The sequence below is a fragment of the Lepidochelys olivacea genome (genome assembly GCF_965140295.1).
Source record: "Lepidochelys olivacea isolate rLepOli2 genome assembly, chromosome: 2".
Taxonomy (NCBI): domain Eukaryota; kingdom Metazoa; phylum Chordata; order Testudines; family Cheloniidae; genus Lepidochelys; species Lepidochelys olivacea.
This window is the reverse complement of record NC_140412.1, coordinates 154251308-154270949: the sequence shown is the minus strand read 5'-3', so window position 1 is coordinate 154270949 and position 19642 is coordinate 154251308. Positions and strand designations below refer to the sequence as shown.

Genomic DNA, 19642 nt, shown 5'->3' with positions numbered 1-19642 from the left:
AAAGATTCAGCACATGGATGCAGAGTGATGAGGTTTCATTTTCACTCAGTGGTTCCCAAATTTTCTTTGTTGAAGTCCTTGCAAGGATTTGGTCTATGGATGCCTCCTGGTGCTCCTCTGTTCCCATGTATTGCCCTAAGAGTTGCCACTACTACCCACTCATCCTCCATCTCCAAAATTCATTTTCTATCCCATGTCCTTTTATGCTATATTCTCCTGCATTCCTTCTTGTCTTTTCTATTATTTAAATTCTTTTGCTTTCCCCCTTCCTCCTGCTCAAAAGGCAGCTGCATGTTGCTCAGGGAAGGATGGAACATCAGTTACAACTGAGCTGAGTGGCACACAGCAGAGAAATCTATGCCCGAGCCTGTAGAAAGCGAAGGGGCCTTTTAAGGAGCCACCATAGCAGCAGCACACATTTGGTCCGTGAGTGTATGTAGGATCTGGGTTGTACAATCTTCCCTTTGCTTCCTTGGGATTAATCTGGTATCTTAGACTATTAAGATTCAATAAACAAGAGTCCCTTCGCAAACTGATTTGTACAGAAATTTTACACCTTTCTCAAACTAATATCCAAATTACAGAACATCAAAGCTTGATGAGCACTGTCTTAATATTTTAATAGTAGCCCCTCAAACTAATTCCTGGAATGCAGGTATGCTGGCTTTCAGGAAAAATACTACCTTAGTTATGGGGTGTCTGGGAATTTTTAATGCTAAGGACCTCAACTGCAGAGCTTTAAATTGCTCTGTAATTCAGATACAAGAACACCACAAACTGGCCATTAACAGCATCTTAGACAGTTTACTAATTCCTGTTTTCTCAATATAAATTACCTCTGCTTGGTGAAATAAATCCTGGGTAGTCTTCAGCAGCCCTTCTCCTCTGAAAGAGACAATAACAGAATTAATACCATGTACAGCTGGTTATTGCTTAGTCTGTTCCCTTGTTTTTTACATAATGTGGTTTACATGCTTTTTCTCCTCCTAGAACTTCACCAAATGTAGCCATTATATACAGCCAGTCTGCTTATCTGAACAGAGGACTGGAAGGAACATCCAAGGTCACAGAGTCTAGTCCCCTGCTATCAGAGGCAACCCCCATTTCACAAATGATCCAGTTCCATCTTAAAACCAGTTAGGTTGTTTGCCCCCGCTACTCCTATTGCGAAGCTGTTCCAGAACCTCACTTCTTTAATGGTCAGAAACATTCTAATTTCCAGCTCAAATTTATTCACAAACAGTTTATATCTATTTTTTTTTGTGCCAACGTTGTCCTTTAGCTTTAAAAGCTCTTCACCCTCCCTGGTGTTTACCTCTCTGATATATATCCCTCAGCATATAGCAGAAATTCTTGTTATAAATCCGTAAGTGCATGACCTTGCACTTTGCACTATTAAATCTCATCTCATTTCTATTACTCCAGTCCTCAAGGTCATCCTCTTCTTCCTGTGAAATATTCCAGTCCTCCTCTGTATTGATGATGCCTCCCAACTTTGTGTCATCAGATTTTATGAGCACTCTCCTTTCTGTGTCAATGTCCCCAGAGCAAACCTTGAACTCCACTAGGAACCTCCTTTCCAGACAGATAGTTCCAATTTCAGCACAACCTATTGACATTTCCCCTATAGCCAGTCAATCACACCCTTAATTCTTAAACTAATCCCTATCTTCTCCAGTTTAACTATTAATTTCCCCTGTGGTACTGTATCAAATGGTTGAGTGAGGTCCAGATTTAGATCCAACATTTCTCTGGTGTAAAAAAAAAATCCAACACAAAACACCAAAAATCCGTTCTTATTAAAAAAAAAAACTTAATGTATTAGTATTAGTCTTGCACAATTTACCTTTGGTAAACCCATTTTCCATTTACCTCCATGTCTTGTTCTGAGGTCTTACATACTATTGGGGTCAGATTAATGGGTCTGTAGTTGTCCGGATAACTTTTTCTCTTTCTTAAATATAGGTACTATGTCTGCTATTCTCTAGTCATATGGTTGGACAGATTAAAAATCCTTGCAATTTCATGTGTCAGTTCTTTTAGTGTTCTGGGAGAGAAGTCATTATGTCCCCCTACCCTGTATGCATTAAGCTCTTTGGGTTTTGCTTTCACAGTGGATGTAGTAATTTCCATTTCTATACACTCCTTCCCATTAGCTGTCATGCTTTTGCCCTGTTATGGTGAGAGGCACTGGTCACTGCTCTGATCACAAACCTCAGACTGGGAGCTTGTCTACACTACGCAGCTTCTAGCGACAAGGCTCTTTTGCGGTACTTCCAGCCTGGAGAGCGCTCCTGCCGACAAAGCTGCATTTACACTGCTGCTTGTGTCTTTCGCAGGTTTTTTTCTTTTTCTTTTCTTTTTAAGTACCCGCGAAAGACAAAGGTTTTGGTGACAACTGTGCAGTGTAGACAATACCCTGGGTATGAACACGCCTTTCAAGTAATGTAACTGTTAGGTTGAGTTAATCAGAAGTCCCCTCCCACCTAAAACAAAAGGGAGTTGTGAACCCACGCAAGAGTTCGCACTAAGTGGGCAGACCACACACACATACAGAACAAACAGAACACAGAGAGAGGCAGATGCAAAAAGTAAGATAAGACAAACAGTTGCAGATTACAGTATGACCAGAGAAAAAAAAGCTAGCAAGAGCACTTTTGTGTCTGGTGTTGGCTAAAGAGGCCTGGGGCTGTAAACTAAGAAAAGCCTCCTGCATTCAGAGAAGCAGGACTTTGTGCATTCCTTATAAACAAACAAGTTTTCATCAAAGAAAATACCAGACCATCAATTTCTAATGCCAACTGGAACATCTCCAAGATCTCTGAAATTTGATTAGGCCCTCAGATAGAAAAGGGGCAACAGCCCCCAAGATCTGTATTGTAATCCTTACTGAAAATTAAGGCAAAGTATACATTTAGTTTCATTATCCTTGATTTCTACCCCATCCTCACAGCACAGTGGCTGTACATCTTTTCTTCTTCTGTTTATTTACATAGTTAAAGAATCTTTTACTATTTGTTTTAATTTCCTTTGTTTCAATTTGATTTGCTTCAAGTAAATGTTCTATTATATAGATAAAACCTCCAATAATTAACATTAAAGCTACACATTTAAACAAAGTCAGGGAAAGCAAATATTAAAAGGTTCTTAAAACGTTAACCTGCCCACTCTGTACAAAATTTATATTTTCAATATCCTAACCAGTTGTCATTTTCTGTCAGTTATGACCTATCAGATTTTTTCAGTCTAACTCCAATCTTTTTTCCCCCCACCCAAGTGGGGGAGATGATTACGTATAAAGTGATATTTAAATGGAAAATCTGAAGGGATTTTTCTGTCATTTGTGTTTATTGGTGAGCAAAATGTAGGTCATAAGATGCTGAAGTAGTAGTTTTTTCATTCTTCAATCATTTCAATAGTTGCAAGGGTTTTTCCTCATTAAAAATCAAAATGAAAAAAATCACATCTGGACAGACCTCTCTGTGCAGAATGACATTTTTTCAGGAAGTTACAAACATTGGAATATGGGGTTATGATGAAAGATCTGCTGCAACCTTAATTGCAGCTTTCAAGATTTTGAAAAACAGAATGTAGCTACCTTTTTTTGTAAGTTAAAGGAGGATTAACCTTAACATGTGACTTTTTTGCTTTTAAAAATTGTTACAAAAATTATATTTGAATAATGTCAATTTTTTTTTTTTTAAACATAAGCATTGACGTTTTCAAAGCTGATGAAGGGAGTGAGTCCCACAGTTACTGTTTGCCTTTCAAATGGGAGTTGTGTGACTAAGTCTCTTGGTCAGCTTTGAAAATTTTAGTGTATGTTTATTTAAAAAATATATATATATATCTTTCACAGAAGGTCCTAAAAAGAGCTGCTTGCCAACACAATTATGTCCAGCACTTAGAAAAGCTTACCAAGCTGTTTACTGATGAAGTATTATACACTAGAATATAAAATCAGGAGGCATATGGATGAAACTCAATTATAGTTGCCTATAAAATGTTCTGCTTTTTCAATAAAGCCAAAACCTGTCTCTGGTTCTGTAAGTCCTACAAATACTTTTTTTCTTTTTAAACTGTATTCAGAGTAATTACCTGGTAAATAAGTACATGGAGTGGGCCATGCTGGATATACTTTGTCCATGGTGCACAATCTCATTCTCCTGGTCCTCCCATTTCTCAGTCTCAGAGTCTACATCAGAGGTGAGCAAATGCAGTTCTAATCCAAGTTTTCCAAGTTTTGCTTGTTCCTGTACATGATAAACTTACTGCATTTTTTCCACTCACTACATTCTTTATACAAATTAACAAATAATTAAAAGATGCAATACTAAATAGAGGGAAGCATCTTACCTCAGTATCAAGTTTGACTGGCTTTAATGCTTTCAGATTTGCATTATGCTTCTGTTTCAAACAAAAAATAATTGGAAGAAAAAGATTTATAAAAGGTATAGGCAGTCAATTTAGTAACAAGTCACAGAGTAAAATATTTGGTCATCTTTAGTTACTAAAATCCCATTCTGCAAAGTACTTCTAAGACAGAGGCCTACATGCTCCATATGAGAGATTTTTCTGTGTAAGGAACAGGACATTGTTTTCTGCTTGGGGTTTCTTCTAAAACATTCCTTGTGGAATGTGGGAGTGGGATTTGTGTCCAAGGAATTGCCCTGAGGTTCTGCCCCTTAGACTTCCGAAGATTCACCCAGACCTCATAGCCCCCCTCCTGCATGGCAGCATGACCAGCTCAGAAGCTAAGTGGTCCTTGCAGATAGCTGCATCCCCCCCCTCCCCCCCCTTTTTTAAAATTGCCTCTCGGGTGATTTTGAAGCTATAGAGAGGCGCTACCTACTGGTTGACTCATCATCAGCTCCTTGTCAGGTTTCCAAACTGAAATCCACAGAAACCCAGGAGGGGCATGCTGCTCCTCCTCCTGTACCATTCAGATCCTTATTGACTGTAATGGCTGGAGGCCAACGCAGGCACATTCAGTGGAGCTGCTGCTTTTCTCATTCCATGGATTTGCTCTCTTTATAAAGCAGTGGTTCTCAACCTTTCCAGACTGCTGTGCCTCTTTCAGGAGCCTGAAGCCCAAACCCCACCACCTGGGGCTGAGGCATGTAACTTAGCTTTGTGGGGCCTCCTGTGGCTTGAGGACCCAGGCAATTGCCCTGCTTGTCATGCCCAAGACTGGGCCTGCACTTGCGACCCCCCTAAACCCATCCTGCGTCCATCAGGTTGAGAAATACTGATCTAGATGTGTTGACATACCCCCTGGCAGAGCTCTGCGTACCCCCAGGGGTAGGTGTATCCCTAGTTGAGAACCACTGTTGTAAAGCATCTAGGCACAATGCAGCCTCAATCTTGCTTGAGGTTCTAGGCACTAATGGAATACTATTACTGATCTCCTGCCACAATTTGCCACTTGCTGTTACTTAACTTGCATGGAAGTTCCTGCCAAAGTTCCCAAAGGCTTATTATAAACTTTATGAATGTCTATCCAAAACACACTTTCAGGGGTCTTAGTTATAAAGAACTGATCTAATTCTGAAAAAAAAAAAAGGAGTACTTGTGGCACCTTAGAGACTAACCAATTTATTAGAGCATAAGCTTTCGTGAGCTACAGCTCACTTCATCAGATGCATATCGTGGAAGCAGTTTCCACGATATGCATCTGATGAAGTGAGCTGTAGCTCACGAAAACTTATGCTCTAATAAATTGGTTAGTCTCTAAGGTGCCACAAGTACTCCTTTTCTTTTTCCGAATACAGACTAACACGGCTGTTACTCTGAAACCTGATCTAATTCTGCAGATGTATTAGAAATGGGGGGGCGGGGGAAGGGGGAATTGCACTGGCACCAAATGATCCACCAGAGAATTTACAAATTCATAGTACTGAATGTCATTTAAGTTTGTTTCATGTAATATATTTTATATGTACAGTGGATTCTGCTTCTTATCAATCTCTTGGTTCGCAGCAAAAAGTTGCCATTATCTGGAAGTTGCCAATAAGCAGCAGGCAGGCTTATGATGCTGCAGCCCGGGAACGTTTTAACTGTGCCCTTTAACCATGTTACTGCTTTGCTGTGTCCAAGGTTGTAGTACAGTTCAAAAACACAGATCACACACAGTTAAAGCATTACCTATATTAAAGACAGAACCATGTTTTAACTCTAAAAGGGACCATAGTTGTGCAACTGAATTCTTTCCCGACATGGTTGTGGTAGTATAGAGATCCCTTACTGTATGAGGTATTTATGGCACTACATAACAGAATAGGCTGCCTTCTCCCAATAAAGATATGTTATCTTGAAGACAATTGACACAAATGTGCAAATAGGAGAATAATACTTTGCATAGCAATTCTCAGTTACGAATGACTTTCATTTCCTGTTACTGTTCCTCATTGGAGATTTTGCTGGCTTCAGTAACCTTACTGAAGTACCACCTTTGGGGACCCAGCCATCATCCAAGGATGAGCACATAGAGATCTGCATATCTATATCAAGCACACACAAAAGCATTCATACATTTTTGTAGATTTGGGCCCCAATATGCCATCCATAAGTACAGAAAAGAAAAAGTATCTTCATAAGATAATAGCAGAGTGGTGTGGTTTTGGTGTCAGTTTCAGAAAAGTTGCTCAACACTGATTTCTCCCTCTACAGCAGTGGGCAACCCGTGGCCCACAGGCCGCATGCGGTCCATCAGGGTAATCTGCTGGTGGGCCGTAAGACAGTTTGTTTACATTGACCATCCGCAGGCACAGCTGCCCGCAGCTCCCAGTGGCCACGGTTCACTCTTCCCAGCCAATGGGAGCTGTGGGAAGCGGCGGCCAGCATGTCCCTACTTTGGTTTCATCCTTTATCAGGGCAGAAACATCAAAATCTCAGAATTCTTCATGAAGTGAAACACTCCAAAAGTATTTTGTTTCAACTTCATTGTTCTGATTTATTATAATTTGTCATGTATCTAAAAGTTTAAATGTTTTGACTTTTATATTACAATTAATAAGATAACAAAAGAAAACAAAGTTAAAAATAGAGGTTACTTCCCTGTAACTGGAACTTCTTCAAGATGTGTGGTCCCTAACTGTATTCCACATGCGAGTGCCCATGCGTGCCATATACCCCAGTCCAGAAAGTCTAACAAGCAGTGTCCATCAGCCCGCGTGTACTTAGTAGTCATCCTCATGCTCCAGACCAAGCGTGTAAGAGGAGGTGCAGGCTGAAGCCTCTCCAGTTCCTCCTCCTATCGTGGATCGAGGAGGATCTGAAGCAGAGGGGACAGAGGGTGGGTAGTGGAGTACAGATAGGGACCACACATCTCGAAGAACTTCCAGTTACAGGTAAACCTCCATTTCTTCAAGTGCCAGCGCCTATGTGTATTCCACACCTGGGTGACTGACAAGTAGTGTTGAGACTGGGGTGTGTGTGAGAGGATGCCTGAATTAGCTCATAATGTTTTGTAAATGGAGCTCCAGGTAGCCACTCTGCATATGTCCAGAATTGGTACTTATTGCAGGGATGCTGTACAGGCAGCTTATGCACTTGTGGAAGCACACTTCCCTCTGCATGGGGTAATTCACAGCACATGATGATGTAACCAGAACTCAATTTAGAGATTCTCTGAGAGGATATAGCTTGTCCTAGAGTCCATTCCACTATAGCAAGAAATAGCCTAAATGATTTTCTGACAGGTGTGGTCCCCTGCAGGTAGAACGCTAAGGTACGTCTGAGGTTGAGGGAATGGTGTCACCTCTCCTTAGCAGAAGCTTAGGGTTTCAGGAATAAAATACGTAAGCGGATAGTTTGGTTGATGTGGATTTCAGAAACAACCTTGAGGAAGAATTTAGGCTGTAGGTGAATGGAGAAAAACAGCATATGGTGGGTCTGCTAGGAGGGCTCCATCTCACTCACCCTTCTGGTTGAGGTAATAGCAACTAGAAACATGACTTTCACGGACAGGTGTGACATGGAGCATGTTACTACGTGTTCAAATGGTGGCCTGGTGAGTGCTAACAGGATGAGGTTGAGGTCACATTCAGGTATAGGTTTTACAACTGGCAGAAAGGTCTTACTAGGCCTTTCATAAACCTTGCTGTCAGGAAGGCACTGACCGCTTCAAGATGGACCCATGGTGAGCTAATGGAAGGACTTGAGTTTTTTTAAAAACAGGAAATAATCTTAAACAACTAGGATATTTGGAGAAGTTGGAGGAGGCTGGTTTATTCTGAGCCTAGGTAGACAAGTGTCTCTTTTTAGTTAGGTAGCAAGTTCTAAGTCTTTCCTACTTAGAGTAAGAATAGCTTGGCTTGGCACTGAGCAAGAGAGTGTTCTCGTTCTGATGCCTATCCAAAACACTAGGCCATGAGGTGGAGAGGGTATGGATTGGGGTGTCTGATTCTGCCCCCTTCCTGAATAAGGAGATCCAGGAAATAAGGAGATCCAGGAACGGGCAGATCCTGACAGGAGGATGGCTTGACATTCTCAGGAGCTACATGACCAAAAGTATCTGGGCCAGTCGGGCATGAGACGAATGACTCTGGCCCTGTCCTGAGGGATGTTTCTCAAGACCTGTGGTAACAGGGGAATGTGAGAAAAGGCATCTCTGAGATTGTCTGTCCATGACAACAGGAGAGCATCATCCTGGAAGCTGTGACCTATAGCTGCTCTGGAGAAGTACAAGCGAAGCTTCCCGTTCATTTGGGACGTGAAGAGATCCTATTGAAGTGTTCCCCACTGCGTGAATATCTAGCTCAGGATAGAGCGGAGTATCTCCCATGCATGGTCTGCAGAGAAGTGTCCGCTCAGGTTATCTGCTGGGAAGTTTTGGGCATTTGGAAGGTCTGAGGCTGGAACAGTGATGTGGTTTGTGATGCACCAGTTCCAAAGCCTGACTGCTAGGAAAAGGGGAAGACATCTTGCTCTACCCAGTTTGTTTATGTAAAGCCATGGTGATGTTGTCGGTCATTACTTGGACATGAAGAGAATGAATGAGTGAGAGAAAAACCCTGCAAGCCAGGTGGACTGCTCTCAGTTCCAGTAAATGGATGTGCAGTCTGGCCTCCCAGGCGGTCCCGGTACCGGGTTCAACCTCTTGGTAAGAGAGATACTGACCATGATAGGAAAAGTCACTCTGCTGTTGATGAGATCCTGATTTGGTGAGTAGACTGACTAGAGCCAGGCCAGTGGGCAGCGTAAAGAGTGAAGCCTGCTGAATGGTGTGTCATAAGTACAGGAGGCCATGTGGCCCAGAAGAGAAAGGCACATCCTGACCATAGTCCTTGGTCTGTGAGTGCTATCAGCTTGCTCATTAACTAAAATCTTTCCATGGGGAGGAAAGCTCTTGTTGCAATGGAGTCCAGTGTCACTCTGATAAAGTTCATCATCTGTGTGGGTGCTGAAAAAGACTTTTCTTTGTTTAAACAGACACCCAGCGCTTCTAGAAGATGTAGAAAGAACGAAGATGCTGATCTGAACTCATGGCTGCAATGACTTACTACGAGCCAATTGCTGAGATATGGGAAAACTGTGTAACCCTGACATCTCATTTGGGCTGCCACCACAAAGACGACCTCTGTAAATACTCTGCGTGCTGTTGCTAGTCCAAAGGGAAGGTCTCTGAACTGCAAATGTTCCTGACCCATTCAAAACCAAAAGGAACTTTCTGTGGGACAGATGGATATCTACATGAAAATAGGCATCCTTCATGTTGCTTGCCACAAACTACATTCCCTCCTGTAGAGAGCGGATTAGTGATGCTAGTGTAACCATCTTAAATTTGGCTTTTGAATAAAGATGCTCAGTTGTTGAAGGTCCAGAATGCATCTCCACCCTCTGTTTTTTTTGGGGGACTAAAAATAAAGGGTATAGAACCCTCTTCCTTGATACTGAGTTGGCACTTGTTTTATTACCTCTTGTAGGAGGAAGCAGTCCGCCTCCAAACACCTCATGAAAATGGTCCCTGAAGGGGGACCAGGAAGGGTTTTGTGAGGACAGGGGGGAGGGAAACTCTACAGAGTATGCTTGATGGATAATTTCTAATACCCAACTATCAAGAGAGAGTCCCAAGTTTGGGTGCAAAGTGAGAGGCAGCTCCCAAAGATAAGGAGGGGAGAGTTAGACGTGGGTGGCATCAATAGGGGTGGGTGGATCTTGACTGAGGTATCAAAAGCATCCCTTAGTGGGTAGCTGGGAATGGTTAGAGGTTCCGGTAGTAGAGGGGGGCTGAAAAAATAGAGGCCCCTGAACCCTCTCCTTACACAGGGGTTTGGCTGGATGCTTATGGCACTATATCTGCAGAGGGGGCAGCCTTGGCTTATACACCTGCCTCTGGTGTTTTCTCCTCTGGACCAGAGTAAATTCCCAAGAAGCATAGGAATTGATGTCGAGTCTTTCATCTGATTTTCTGCTAAACAAATCTGACTTGTCGAAAGGCAAGTCCTGCATGGCGTCACTCCTCAGGAAGGTCCAGTACACCAAGACCCATGCCTCATGACTATACCAGTGGCCAAGCCTGTGGATGCAGTGTACACAGCAGCTTGAATTCCCTTCTTTGCCCTTCTATGAAAGGCTGAAATTGGGCTCCGTCTTCAAGGAAAGCTTGTCCTTAAAGTTGGCCAGCCTGGAGTAATTGTTAAAATCATAAAATCATATTTTGCTAACAAGGCCCGATAGTTAGCAAAATGGAGTTGCAGGCTTGTAGAAGAAAAGTCCTTTTGTCCCCAAAGGTCCAACCTCTTTCAGCCCATGTCAGCTGGCGTGGTCTGGGATGCTGCAGTCTCTCTCTCTCTGTGGCTGTATGTACAACCACAGCATTGTTGCCAGGTGAAAGAAAAGAAATTCAGCCCCTTTGGCAGGGACAAATCAGAGTTTCTGAGCCCTCTTAGGCATGGAGGCACGAGGCTGCAATGTGCCAAACCAACCTGGCTGGCTCCTGGATATCCTCATTAACTGGGAGCGCCACCTTCCATAGTCCTACAGCTGCAGAATATCTAGGAGCTGACGTTGGGAGTCCCTGACCTCCACCAGTGGTACCTGGAGGTCATTGGCTATCCCCTGCCAGAGCCCCTTGTACTGCTCATGGTCATCCACTAGAGATGGTGAAGGTGGAGTGACAGCTTCATCCAGAAACCAGGACAAGATTCCTGTTGGCACTATCGGTTCCTGCAGACCCAGGTCAACGTCCGCCTCCTTGTACTCTTAGGAATCTGGTGGGCGCCAGCTAGAAGTAGTGTGGTTGGATTGTGGACAGCTCTGGGACCTACTATAGGGGTTCTAGGGGCCCCAATAAGCCCAAATGGAAGGATCAACCGTGTATGGGGGGGGGAAGAAGGGGGGAAATGACTCTATGGCATCGGGTAACAATGGTCCCTGGGAAGTTGTATTTGGGAGGATGGCGTTCAGAGTTCTTTCACTGTTTACCAGGACTCAGCTCTCTATGAGGAGATGAGCCAGCCAGGGTATCCATCCGAATCTAAGAAGTCCTCTGTCTCCACTGCTTGGGCCAATGGTTATGGAAGGTGGATGCTCTTGCCCAGGGGCTGGAGAGGGGACTGTTCTTTGCTACACCAGAAGACTTGACTGCATCAGTGATGTGTGTGTTTCAGGATGACCAGGCGTAGCATACATGTCCACATGACCAGGTGTTCAGGGCATTTCTAATGGTCAGGCTTGACAGTTCCAATACATTCCGGGAAGTTGTAGTTGGGCAGTCCTTGAAGGGCAGGCTGGTACCAAGGAACCATCAGGTCCAGCACTTCTGGATGGACTCAACAGATGTCAGTCCTTGCGTTTTGGAGCTGGTGCCACCAACGGTACTGACAGATCCTTTTCCTTGTGCGCGTCACCCTCCAGCCTGGGGATCTTTTGTGGTCATGGACCAACAGGATGGGCTCAGGGAGGAATCCCTTCTTTTATGGGCAGATTTGAATGAGGATCTGTCCTTCCAACCATGTGAGTGCTCCCTCATGGCAGAAAAGACCTTAGGCTTTGCTGGTGTGGGCTCCATTCCTAAGTACGTGCTTGAAGGAGTGCTGCTAGTCTAATGTGGCCCCATGTACAAGGTGGAATCTCTGGCCCAGATCAGAGTGAGGCCTCACAGACTTCTCCTTAAGGCCAATGGGGGCTGTGGGAAGCGGTGCGGGCCGAGGGATTTACTGGTTGCCCTTCCCGCAGCCCCCATTGGCCTGGAGCAGCGAACTGTGGCCAGTGGGATCCGCGATCGGTCGAACCTGTGGACGCGGCAGGTAAACAAACCAGCCCGCCAGGGGCTTTCCCTGAACAAGCGGCGACCCTAGTTTGAGAACCACTGCCTTAAGGTGTTTCCTTAATCAAAGCTCATGAACTTGGAATATTTGTGGTGGAAACGAGTGACAAATGTCGCACTTCACAGCAATATGCATCTCACCCAAGCTGGAGAGAGAGAGCTTTGGGGACCATCGCTCAGAGAAGGAGCAAGGACAGAAAACACTGTACTTGAATGCGGGGACTCTTTGCGTAGTCCCACACCAGGACAAGGAAATAACTATTTACACTAACTCTACTTACATAAAAATTATTTATAAATTTGCAGACCACTAAGGATAAAAGCAGGAAAAATCTGTGAGCTTGGGGATTCCAACTCAGGCCATGCAGTGGTGAGAAGGAACTGGAGAGGCGTTGGCCCACATGGCCTCTTATGCCCTCAGTCTGAAGCATGAGGAGAACTACTGCAGGCAGGCAGGCCAATGGACCCTGGTTAGAATTTCCTGACTCAGGCAGATAGTGTGCATGCGTGCACATGTGGAATACACAGCACTTGAAGAACAACAAAATATCTGACTACTTCCCATGACAGTTTCAGTGTATTCCCGTGAAACATTTTGTTTTTGTCAAATCAGCATTTTCCAACAGGAAACTGCTCTGTTGGAAAATGTTTGACCAGGTCTACTTCAGCTATGAATCTGTCCCAGTCTTTTGTGTCTTTGTATCTCCCTCCTTTTCTGTAGCATTTCTATACTCCGCCTTCCCTTACCCCCCTTTTTAAGTGCTTTTCTCCCTCCCCCAACCACACACACTTTTTTCTTCCTTATACTTTATACTACTTTTGCCTGTTTGGTGTTTGTTCTCAAGCAGCGTGGATGCACAGCCAGCAATAGGGAACCAACCAGGATTATTCAATTTCTTTCTATATCAAGCTTTTTACACATGAAGCTGCCTCAGAGGGAACTAGGATTCTGACTAGTAAACAGGGCCGTCCTCAGGCATATGCAGCACACAAGGCTGCACAGGGCACCAGAAAATCTGGGGCATCCCTGGGTCTTAGTGTCCACCGGGGTCCGCCCTCTTCCTATCCCTGTTGTAACCCTTCCTGCAGGCTCCCACAGCTAGCTGCTGCAGCCTGGTGACTCTTACTCTGGAGGGGATCTAGTAACTTAAAAGTGAAAAAGCCTTCCAGCCCTATTAGCACAACATTGAAACTGTTAAAGAGCCATTCAAGCAGTAATAGGAAAAGGAGTACTTGTGAAGCCATTTAACAGGCATTTGCCAACCCCAGATATATACTGTCAGTTTCTGACTTTACTAACAAAAACAGTTGTGCATTACTGTAGTGCTTGGATCTTCAGACATATAGTTTTTTAAATAAATCCTTCAAAAGACCACTTATCTAAAATACACATTTTTATTTTAATTACTACAGTACAAAATGACAGGTTTCAGAGTAACAGCCATGTTAGTCTGTCTTTGCAAAAAGAAAAGGAGTACTTGTGGCACCTTAGAGACTAACCAATTTATTTGAGCATGAGCTTTCGTGAGCTACAGCTCACTTCATCGAGGTGCCACAAGTACTCCTTTTCTTTTTGTATAGTACAAAAAACTTCCTTCCGAAGTCTTCCTGTCCTTTCTGTCCATCCCTTACTCCCTTCATCTGTTGGGGAGACTAGCCCTTAAAGGGACAACACCCCTTTCCTTCCAGATAGCTGGACAAATGAGTTTTCCTTTCTTTACTTCTGATTATTTGATGAATTAGTTTTAAGAGAACCATCCAGCAAAATCAGTACCTTAGTAAGACATAAAATCCTTTGTTATGCCTAAAATCTTTGGAAACATTTTTTTAAAGTTGGTGAAATTTCATAAACATGTCTGTTGTTATGGAGATCACACAAAGTAAATTAGTGTTCCCTTTTTCTAAAAGCAATGAACATTGTTATGAACACACTAAACCTCTGACTGATTAGTTTAAAATAATGTCTTTGTTTCAGAGAGTTACATATGTAGTAATCTGGAATGATTACTTTATGAAGGCTTAAGAGTACATTTAAAACATAAAATCAGCTTAGAAATACTGATTAAGAAAATGTAAAACAGAAGAGCTGCATCATGTATTCCATAATAATTAATGTTGTATTCAGCAGGACAGCTGACTTGCCCTTACTACAAAGTTTTTGCAAATAAATCTCTGACAAAACTTTAGGGTCTATCAAAATACCTGTGACTGACATTTTTTATTCCTAAATTTAGTGCTTTTAATTAGGTACCTTCTGCATGTCCAGTCGTCACCTTCTGGCATGTAGTGGAAAACATGCTCCATTTTCTTTTGAAAAGAACATTCTTATGCATTTTCTTTCTAATGTCATTTGCTTCATTTGGGTTCAGGGATTTGGCTGGAAGGGTGTGATCAGGGAGGGGGAGAGAAGAGAGGAGGGAGGCAGTGGGGAGGGGTGGGGCCTGGGTAGAGTGGGGGCGGGGCCAGGGGCAGAGCTGGGGTGGAGTATGGGCAGGGCCACAGGCAGAAGAGGTGGGCTAGAGAGCTAGCCTCCCCAAGTGGCAGCTTTACCCACCGCCGCCCATGACAGCAGGTAAGAGCGGGTTGGCTCCCGCACACCTAGCACGCGCTGCAGTGTTCTTAGGCAGGGGCAGTATTTAGAGAGTCGAATGCGCCATTGCTGCGCATTCTGCCTGAGGGAGAGGGTGCGGGGGTCTCTGCGGGGAACTGTGACTGTCCGCCACCGGGAGGTGGGCTGGGTGGCTCGGTATCCTTTGCTGCCTCATCCCTCCCCCGCACCGGGCTGCGAGCCTAGGCTGCTGTCAGGCATAGGGGCACCAGTTTAATAATACTGCAAAGGGCCCCATAAATCCTAAGGACCGCCTTACTAGTAAACCAACAGGAAAAAGTCCATTTATCTTCACAATACTCAACAATGCAACCTCCTTACTCTTTTGTGACCTCTCAACTCTTTTACCCTTCTGCAATGCTCTGTTCTTTAATGCCAGGGATAGCTCAGTGGTTTGAGCATTGGCCTGCTAAACCCAGGGTTGTGAGTTCAATCCTTAAGGGGGCCATTTAGGGATCTGGGACAAAAAAAATTGGGGACTGTGCCTGCTTTGAGCAGGGGGTTGGACTAGATGACCTCCTGAGGTCCCTTCCAACTCTGATATTCTATTATTCAGTGATTCTAAGAGCTTTCAAAGACAGCAGAGCAGTATGATTTATATCCCCAAACCAAAGCCTACATAGATGGTTCTTCTGGGGACAAACTATATGTCAGTAGTCACTAAAGCAGTTAACCAAAAAAATTGTAGTCATCTCTCCTCAACCAACTTATCTACTTCCAGAAGGTGACATTCACCCCTTTACAAAAGGCCCAGCACAGCACCACTTAAATCCTAAGTAACCCCTTAAGTAGGCTCAAGAATGAATGAATTTTATCTTTAAGGTATTTTATCTCTTCATTAAGGGTAAAGTAACAGTTAAAGTATTGCTTCTGAAACTGCTGCAGAAGCATTCAAAGAAGACTGATTCAAAGACTGTTCAAAGAAGAACAGGTGATTATACCATACCACCAACTCCTCAATGCTACAGGTTTAGAAAAGGGATCAGGGCAAGAGAAAAAGTTGGAGAGATTATCATCATTTCCCTTCCCCCATGAGAGGACTAATATGTTATTGTGTTCTTTTTATGACTATATTACAAGTAATACTAACAGGACTTACTAGATGGTTTACCAGGAGATGGATATTTTCAGAAACAGTGTATTATATACTCTAGCTTGATCTGTTGACCTTTTGTGCAGCATAGTAATAAACTGATTTATCACATAAAAAAATGATGACAAAGTCTGAATGAAATTTTTTTTTTATTTACAGACAGTAGAGCCTCGTTCCCATGGACACCTCCTAGTATGTACAAACAAGTCAATTTTTCCTTCAATAAAAAAGGAGTTACTAACTCGGACAATAGTGCAGGGAAGTGTCAGGTCACAAAACTTATTTTTACAATATATTACAGTGCAGTCATGATACTGTAATAATCAATGTACTATGGTACATCTTGTAAAAATAAAGTCAGATATTCTGTACATTTCAAACTATAATTAAAATTAAGCTAGAATTGTAAAGTAAATAACAAAAACGAATTTTATGATGGATTACCCTGGCTTTTTAAAATGTATACTCATTTAATAACTAATTCAGTAACTCACAAAGGGCCATACAATCAAGGTGTGCATTAACAAGGTTTTATTGTCTGTATCTTTACAAAGCAGTTAATACGTGAGCAATATGCAAGTTGTGGGGGTCAATCAGTTATCAACAGATGTACAACAACAAAAAAAGTAACAACCCACAAAACTTACCCCTGGCCTGGGAAGTGATAGGTAGGCACGCTTCTCTCCTATGAAGAACATAAGAATATTTGTATGCAGATTTTAATGAATACTATAATACTTCTAGTTTCACCCTTCCTTCACTTTAAATTATAAAAGAAACGTACTTATCTGTAATCCTTTCTGAAGTTCACTCAGAATTTCCACTCTTTACCTTGTGCTTCCAGAGACAGACAAGCTGGGAACTCCCCTACTGTTTAGATTTTTAACCCTCAGTCACCAATAGCTGAGCATAAGCCCCTCCCCTTTCACTCCATTCTGACTTCTAGTGCCTCCGGACCCTTCCAGTCAATTCTGAAATGCATGGGAATCAGAACTACTTGAAAGAAAACAAAACCAAAAACCAACAGCATCCCCACTCCACCCAAGGAGAAGACAGGCATATAGACTGACTACGTGGGTGCTCCGGGGCTGGAGCACCCACAGGGAAAAATTAGTGGGTGCTCTGCACCCACCGGCAGCCAAGCTCCCCTCCCCGCCACACCTCACCACCTCCTCCTCCCCTGAGCGCACCATGTTCCCACTTCTCCCTACCTCCCAGTGCTTGCCACCGCAAAACAGCTGTTTCACGGCGTAACAAGCTCTGGGAAGGCGGGAGGGGGGAGAAGGAGGCGAAGAGGCAGGGGCAGGTCAGGGATTTGGGGAAGGGGTTGGAATAGGGGTGGTGCAGGGATGGGTCCAGCACCCACCAGTGCCAGCAGAAGTCGGCACCTATGGACAGCAAAAGAATGGAAAATAAAAACACCACCTTGCCTCAAAAACAGAACCCCAAAGTGAGGTGGATACATGAGTGGGAATCCTGCAAGATGATATCTACAAAGAATTATGAGTAACTAATTCCTTTCTTTAAAAGGAACCATCATCACAGGTTACCCACTCCTGGAAATAATAAAAAGACAATCAAGAAACTGAAATCTTAATATAAAAATAAGTAATGAACATGGGTGCACAGGCACACTTAAAATATGGCATATGCAGAACACATGGTATTGTGATATGTTTTACTGGCATGAGTCTGGAATGGCTGCATCACACAGCAGCAGTGAAGCCCCCTGTGAGTTATGCAGGGTTGACCCAAGTAAGTGCCAATAAAAACTTTATGATATACAGATATACATTACTGCAGTGTATGCCACATATTTTGTAGAAAAAACTATTTTAGATGTGTGTTTAAGAGAATTTTAGAATTTTTTTATTGGAACTATTTCTTTTATTTCCTGAGAAGTCAGGTGGCCTTAGTCATTCTGAGTACAACTGAACACGAGAGTCAGAGGGAGAGAAAAAAAATGAAAATACATTTGAAGTACATCCAAGTGAGCTAAAGAGCTTTCCCAAGGATAAACATGTCACAAAAGTGGGACTGTACCATGTGCTGACAACCTTGCATAGCAACTTCAGCTATTGCAGACCTATATATCTTTCAAAATTCCACTAAACTTGGATTTTTTCTCGATCCTAAGATAGAAGAGCTGTGATGCATCTCTTGTTTAACTAGAAGCGGTGACGAATAAGTTACTCCCTGACAGCACAAACTTCTTCAGCTCGATGGGTATATGGCTACAATAATATACATCCATGTCATCCTGGCTCACAGAGGTACAATGGGAGAAGAGAAATATTCACAGGACACCTCAAATACTGATCCTCTGCACTACACATGGCATTATGTGTCCTGAAAAGGTCTGTGTCTTCAGGGGAAGATAAAAATTTGAATCCATTTCAAGAAAGTAAAGAGGTCTGCTCACTTGAAGTGCAAGTACTAAGAGGTGGCCCAAAAACATGGAGACTGAGATGAAAAGAACAAAGACAACAACAGGAGAAATGTCAAAACTTGCCATAGTTCTGGTTAAAAATAATTTTGTGAAGGTAAGAAACATTAGAAGACCTTGTGAGAGGGTTCCCAAATTACTTTGACCCTGAAACTCCAATCAATCCAAGAGGTCACTGTACATTTCATCTATTAGGAGATGCGCCCATGACTCAGCAGACTAGTGGAACCTTGTAGAAACAGTGCCCGTTGGGGTAGCCCACATGTCTTTTGAATGTTGGAAGCCATAAGGGTGGCAAAGTATAAAAAATGGGGAAATGGCAATACAACTGTCTCAATTCCTTCCAACTGCAGTAGAGTACAGATCTGGAAAGCATGTCTGGTCTTTCACCAGACCTAGCTAAAAAAAATAAATAAATCTCTTTTTGCATTTGTAAACACTTAGGATTTGTTTTAGTAATTTTAGGAAGTTTTAGAGAGAAAACACTTAGCTAGTATTTGAGCCCCCTAAGATGCTTTTTTGTGCACCTGCCAATAAAAGAGATCAGACTCTACAGGTTACACCTCTTGCCCAGCAGTTTTTCGAGTCTCATATGCAAGTCTCTGGAAAAGGCGTGGTCCTCCTCATGTGATTTCATATGTAAGACCTGCATCTTGAGGGCAAGGAAAGAGGCAGAGAATGCCTCCAAGTAGTCTTATTGCCTTGGCAGCAAAGCTCTAAAGTTCAGAGGCTCTCAGCTCCACAGGTTCTGTGCATGACCAATGAGAGCCTCTCTGGCTCCCAGCACATTTCTAGGGGTTAAGACAACGCATCTAAAATGGCCACTGGCATCTGAAACTGGAAGCAAGACAGATTCAACGAATATGGATCTGACCAGTGGATCCAAAGGTCAGCTGGAACACAGGATAAGTATGTTCACAGTATCATTGCTTTACTCCCCTTCCATTTCCATCAGTTATGAAGGGCCCACAAACATCTGAGGGTTTTCCTCCTAAATCTCTTTCCCAGAACAAAGCAGGCTCAAGTTCCCCAGGTTCGCTGCCACCCTCTTCAAAAGGTCTTGGTGGGCCCTTGCATCACCCTGGGGGAAGGTCCTGCTATCACCTCATTGGGCGAAGATGAGGAGGCGGCAGGTACAGGTAGGTCTGCCAACTCCACCACTTCTGTCAGGGGAGCTTCAGCCGAGGCTGGCTGTCCCTGGGGAGCTTGCTTCAACTCCACATT

At 43.3% G+C, this 19642-nt stretch overlaps 2 protein-coding genes across 4 annotated transcripts in view; one reads left to right on the top strand and one right to left on the bottom strand.

Moving 5' to 3' along the window:
• ABITRAM (actin binding transcription modulator) overlaps nucleotides 1-12954 on the top strand; it is a 34957-nt gene extending 22003 nt beyond the window's left edge. Inside the window, exon 7 of one of the 2 annotated variants that reach the window (XM_084620183.1) lies at nucleotides 9433-12954. In XM_084620183.1, coding sequence (XP_084476309.1) covers nucleotides 9433-9498 — 66 coding nt within the window. In that variant the 3' untranslated portion in view covers nucleotides 9499-12954. The remainder of the gene's footprint in view (nucleotides 1-9432) is intronic. The other variant, XM_084620184.1, reaches the window with a different exon arrangement.
• The window catches only part of CTNNAL1 (catenin alpha like 1), a 138566-nt gene that overhangs the window by 16756 nt on the left and 102168 nt on the right, over nucleotides 1-19642 (bottom strand). For both annotated transcript variants that reach the window (XM_084620180.1, XM_084620179.1), the window contains exons 12-15: nucleotides 16620-16657; nucleotides 4357-4407; nucleotides 4099-4253; nucleotides 837-885 (exon numbers count right to left, since the gene is read on the bottom strand). In XM_084620180.1, coding sequence (XP_084476306.1) covers nucleotides 837-885; nucleotides 4099-4253; nucleotides 4357-4407; nucleotides 16620-16657 — 293 coding nt within the window. The remainder of the gene's footprint in view (nucleotides 1-836; nucleotides 886-4098; nucleotides 4254-4356; nucleotides 4408-16619; nucleotides 16658-19642) is intronic.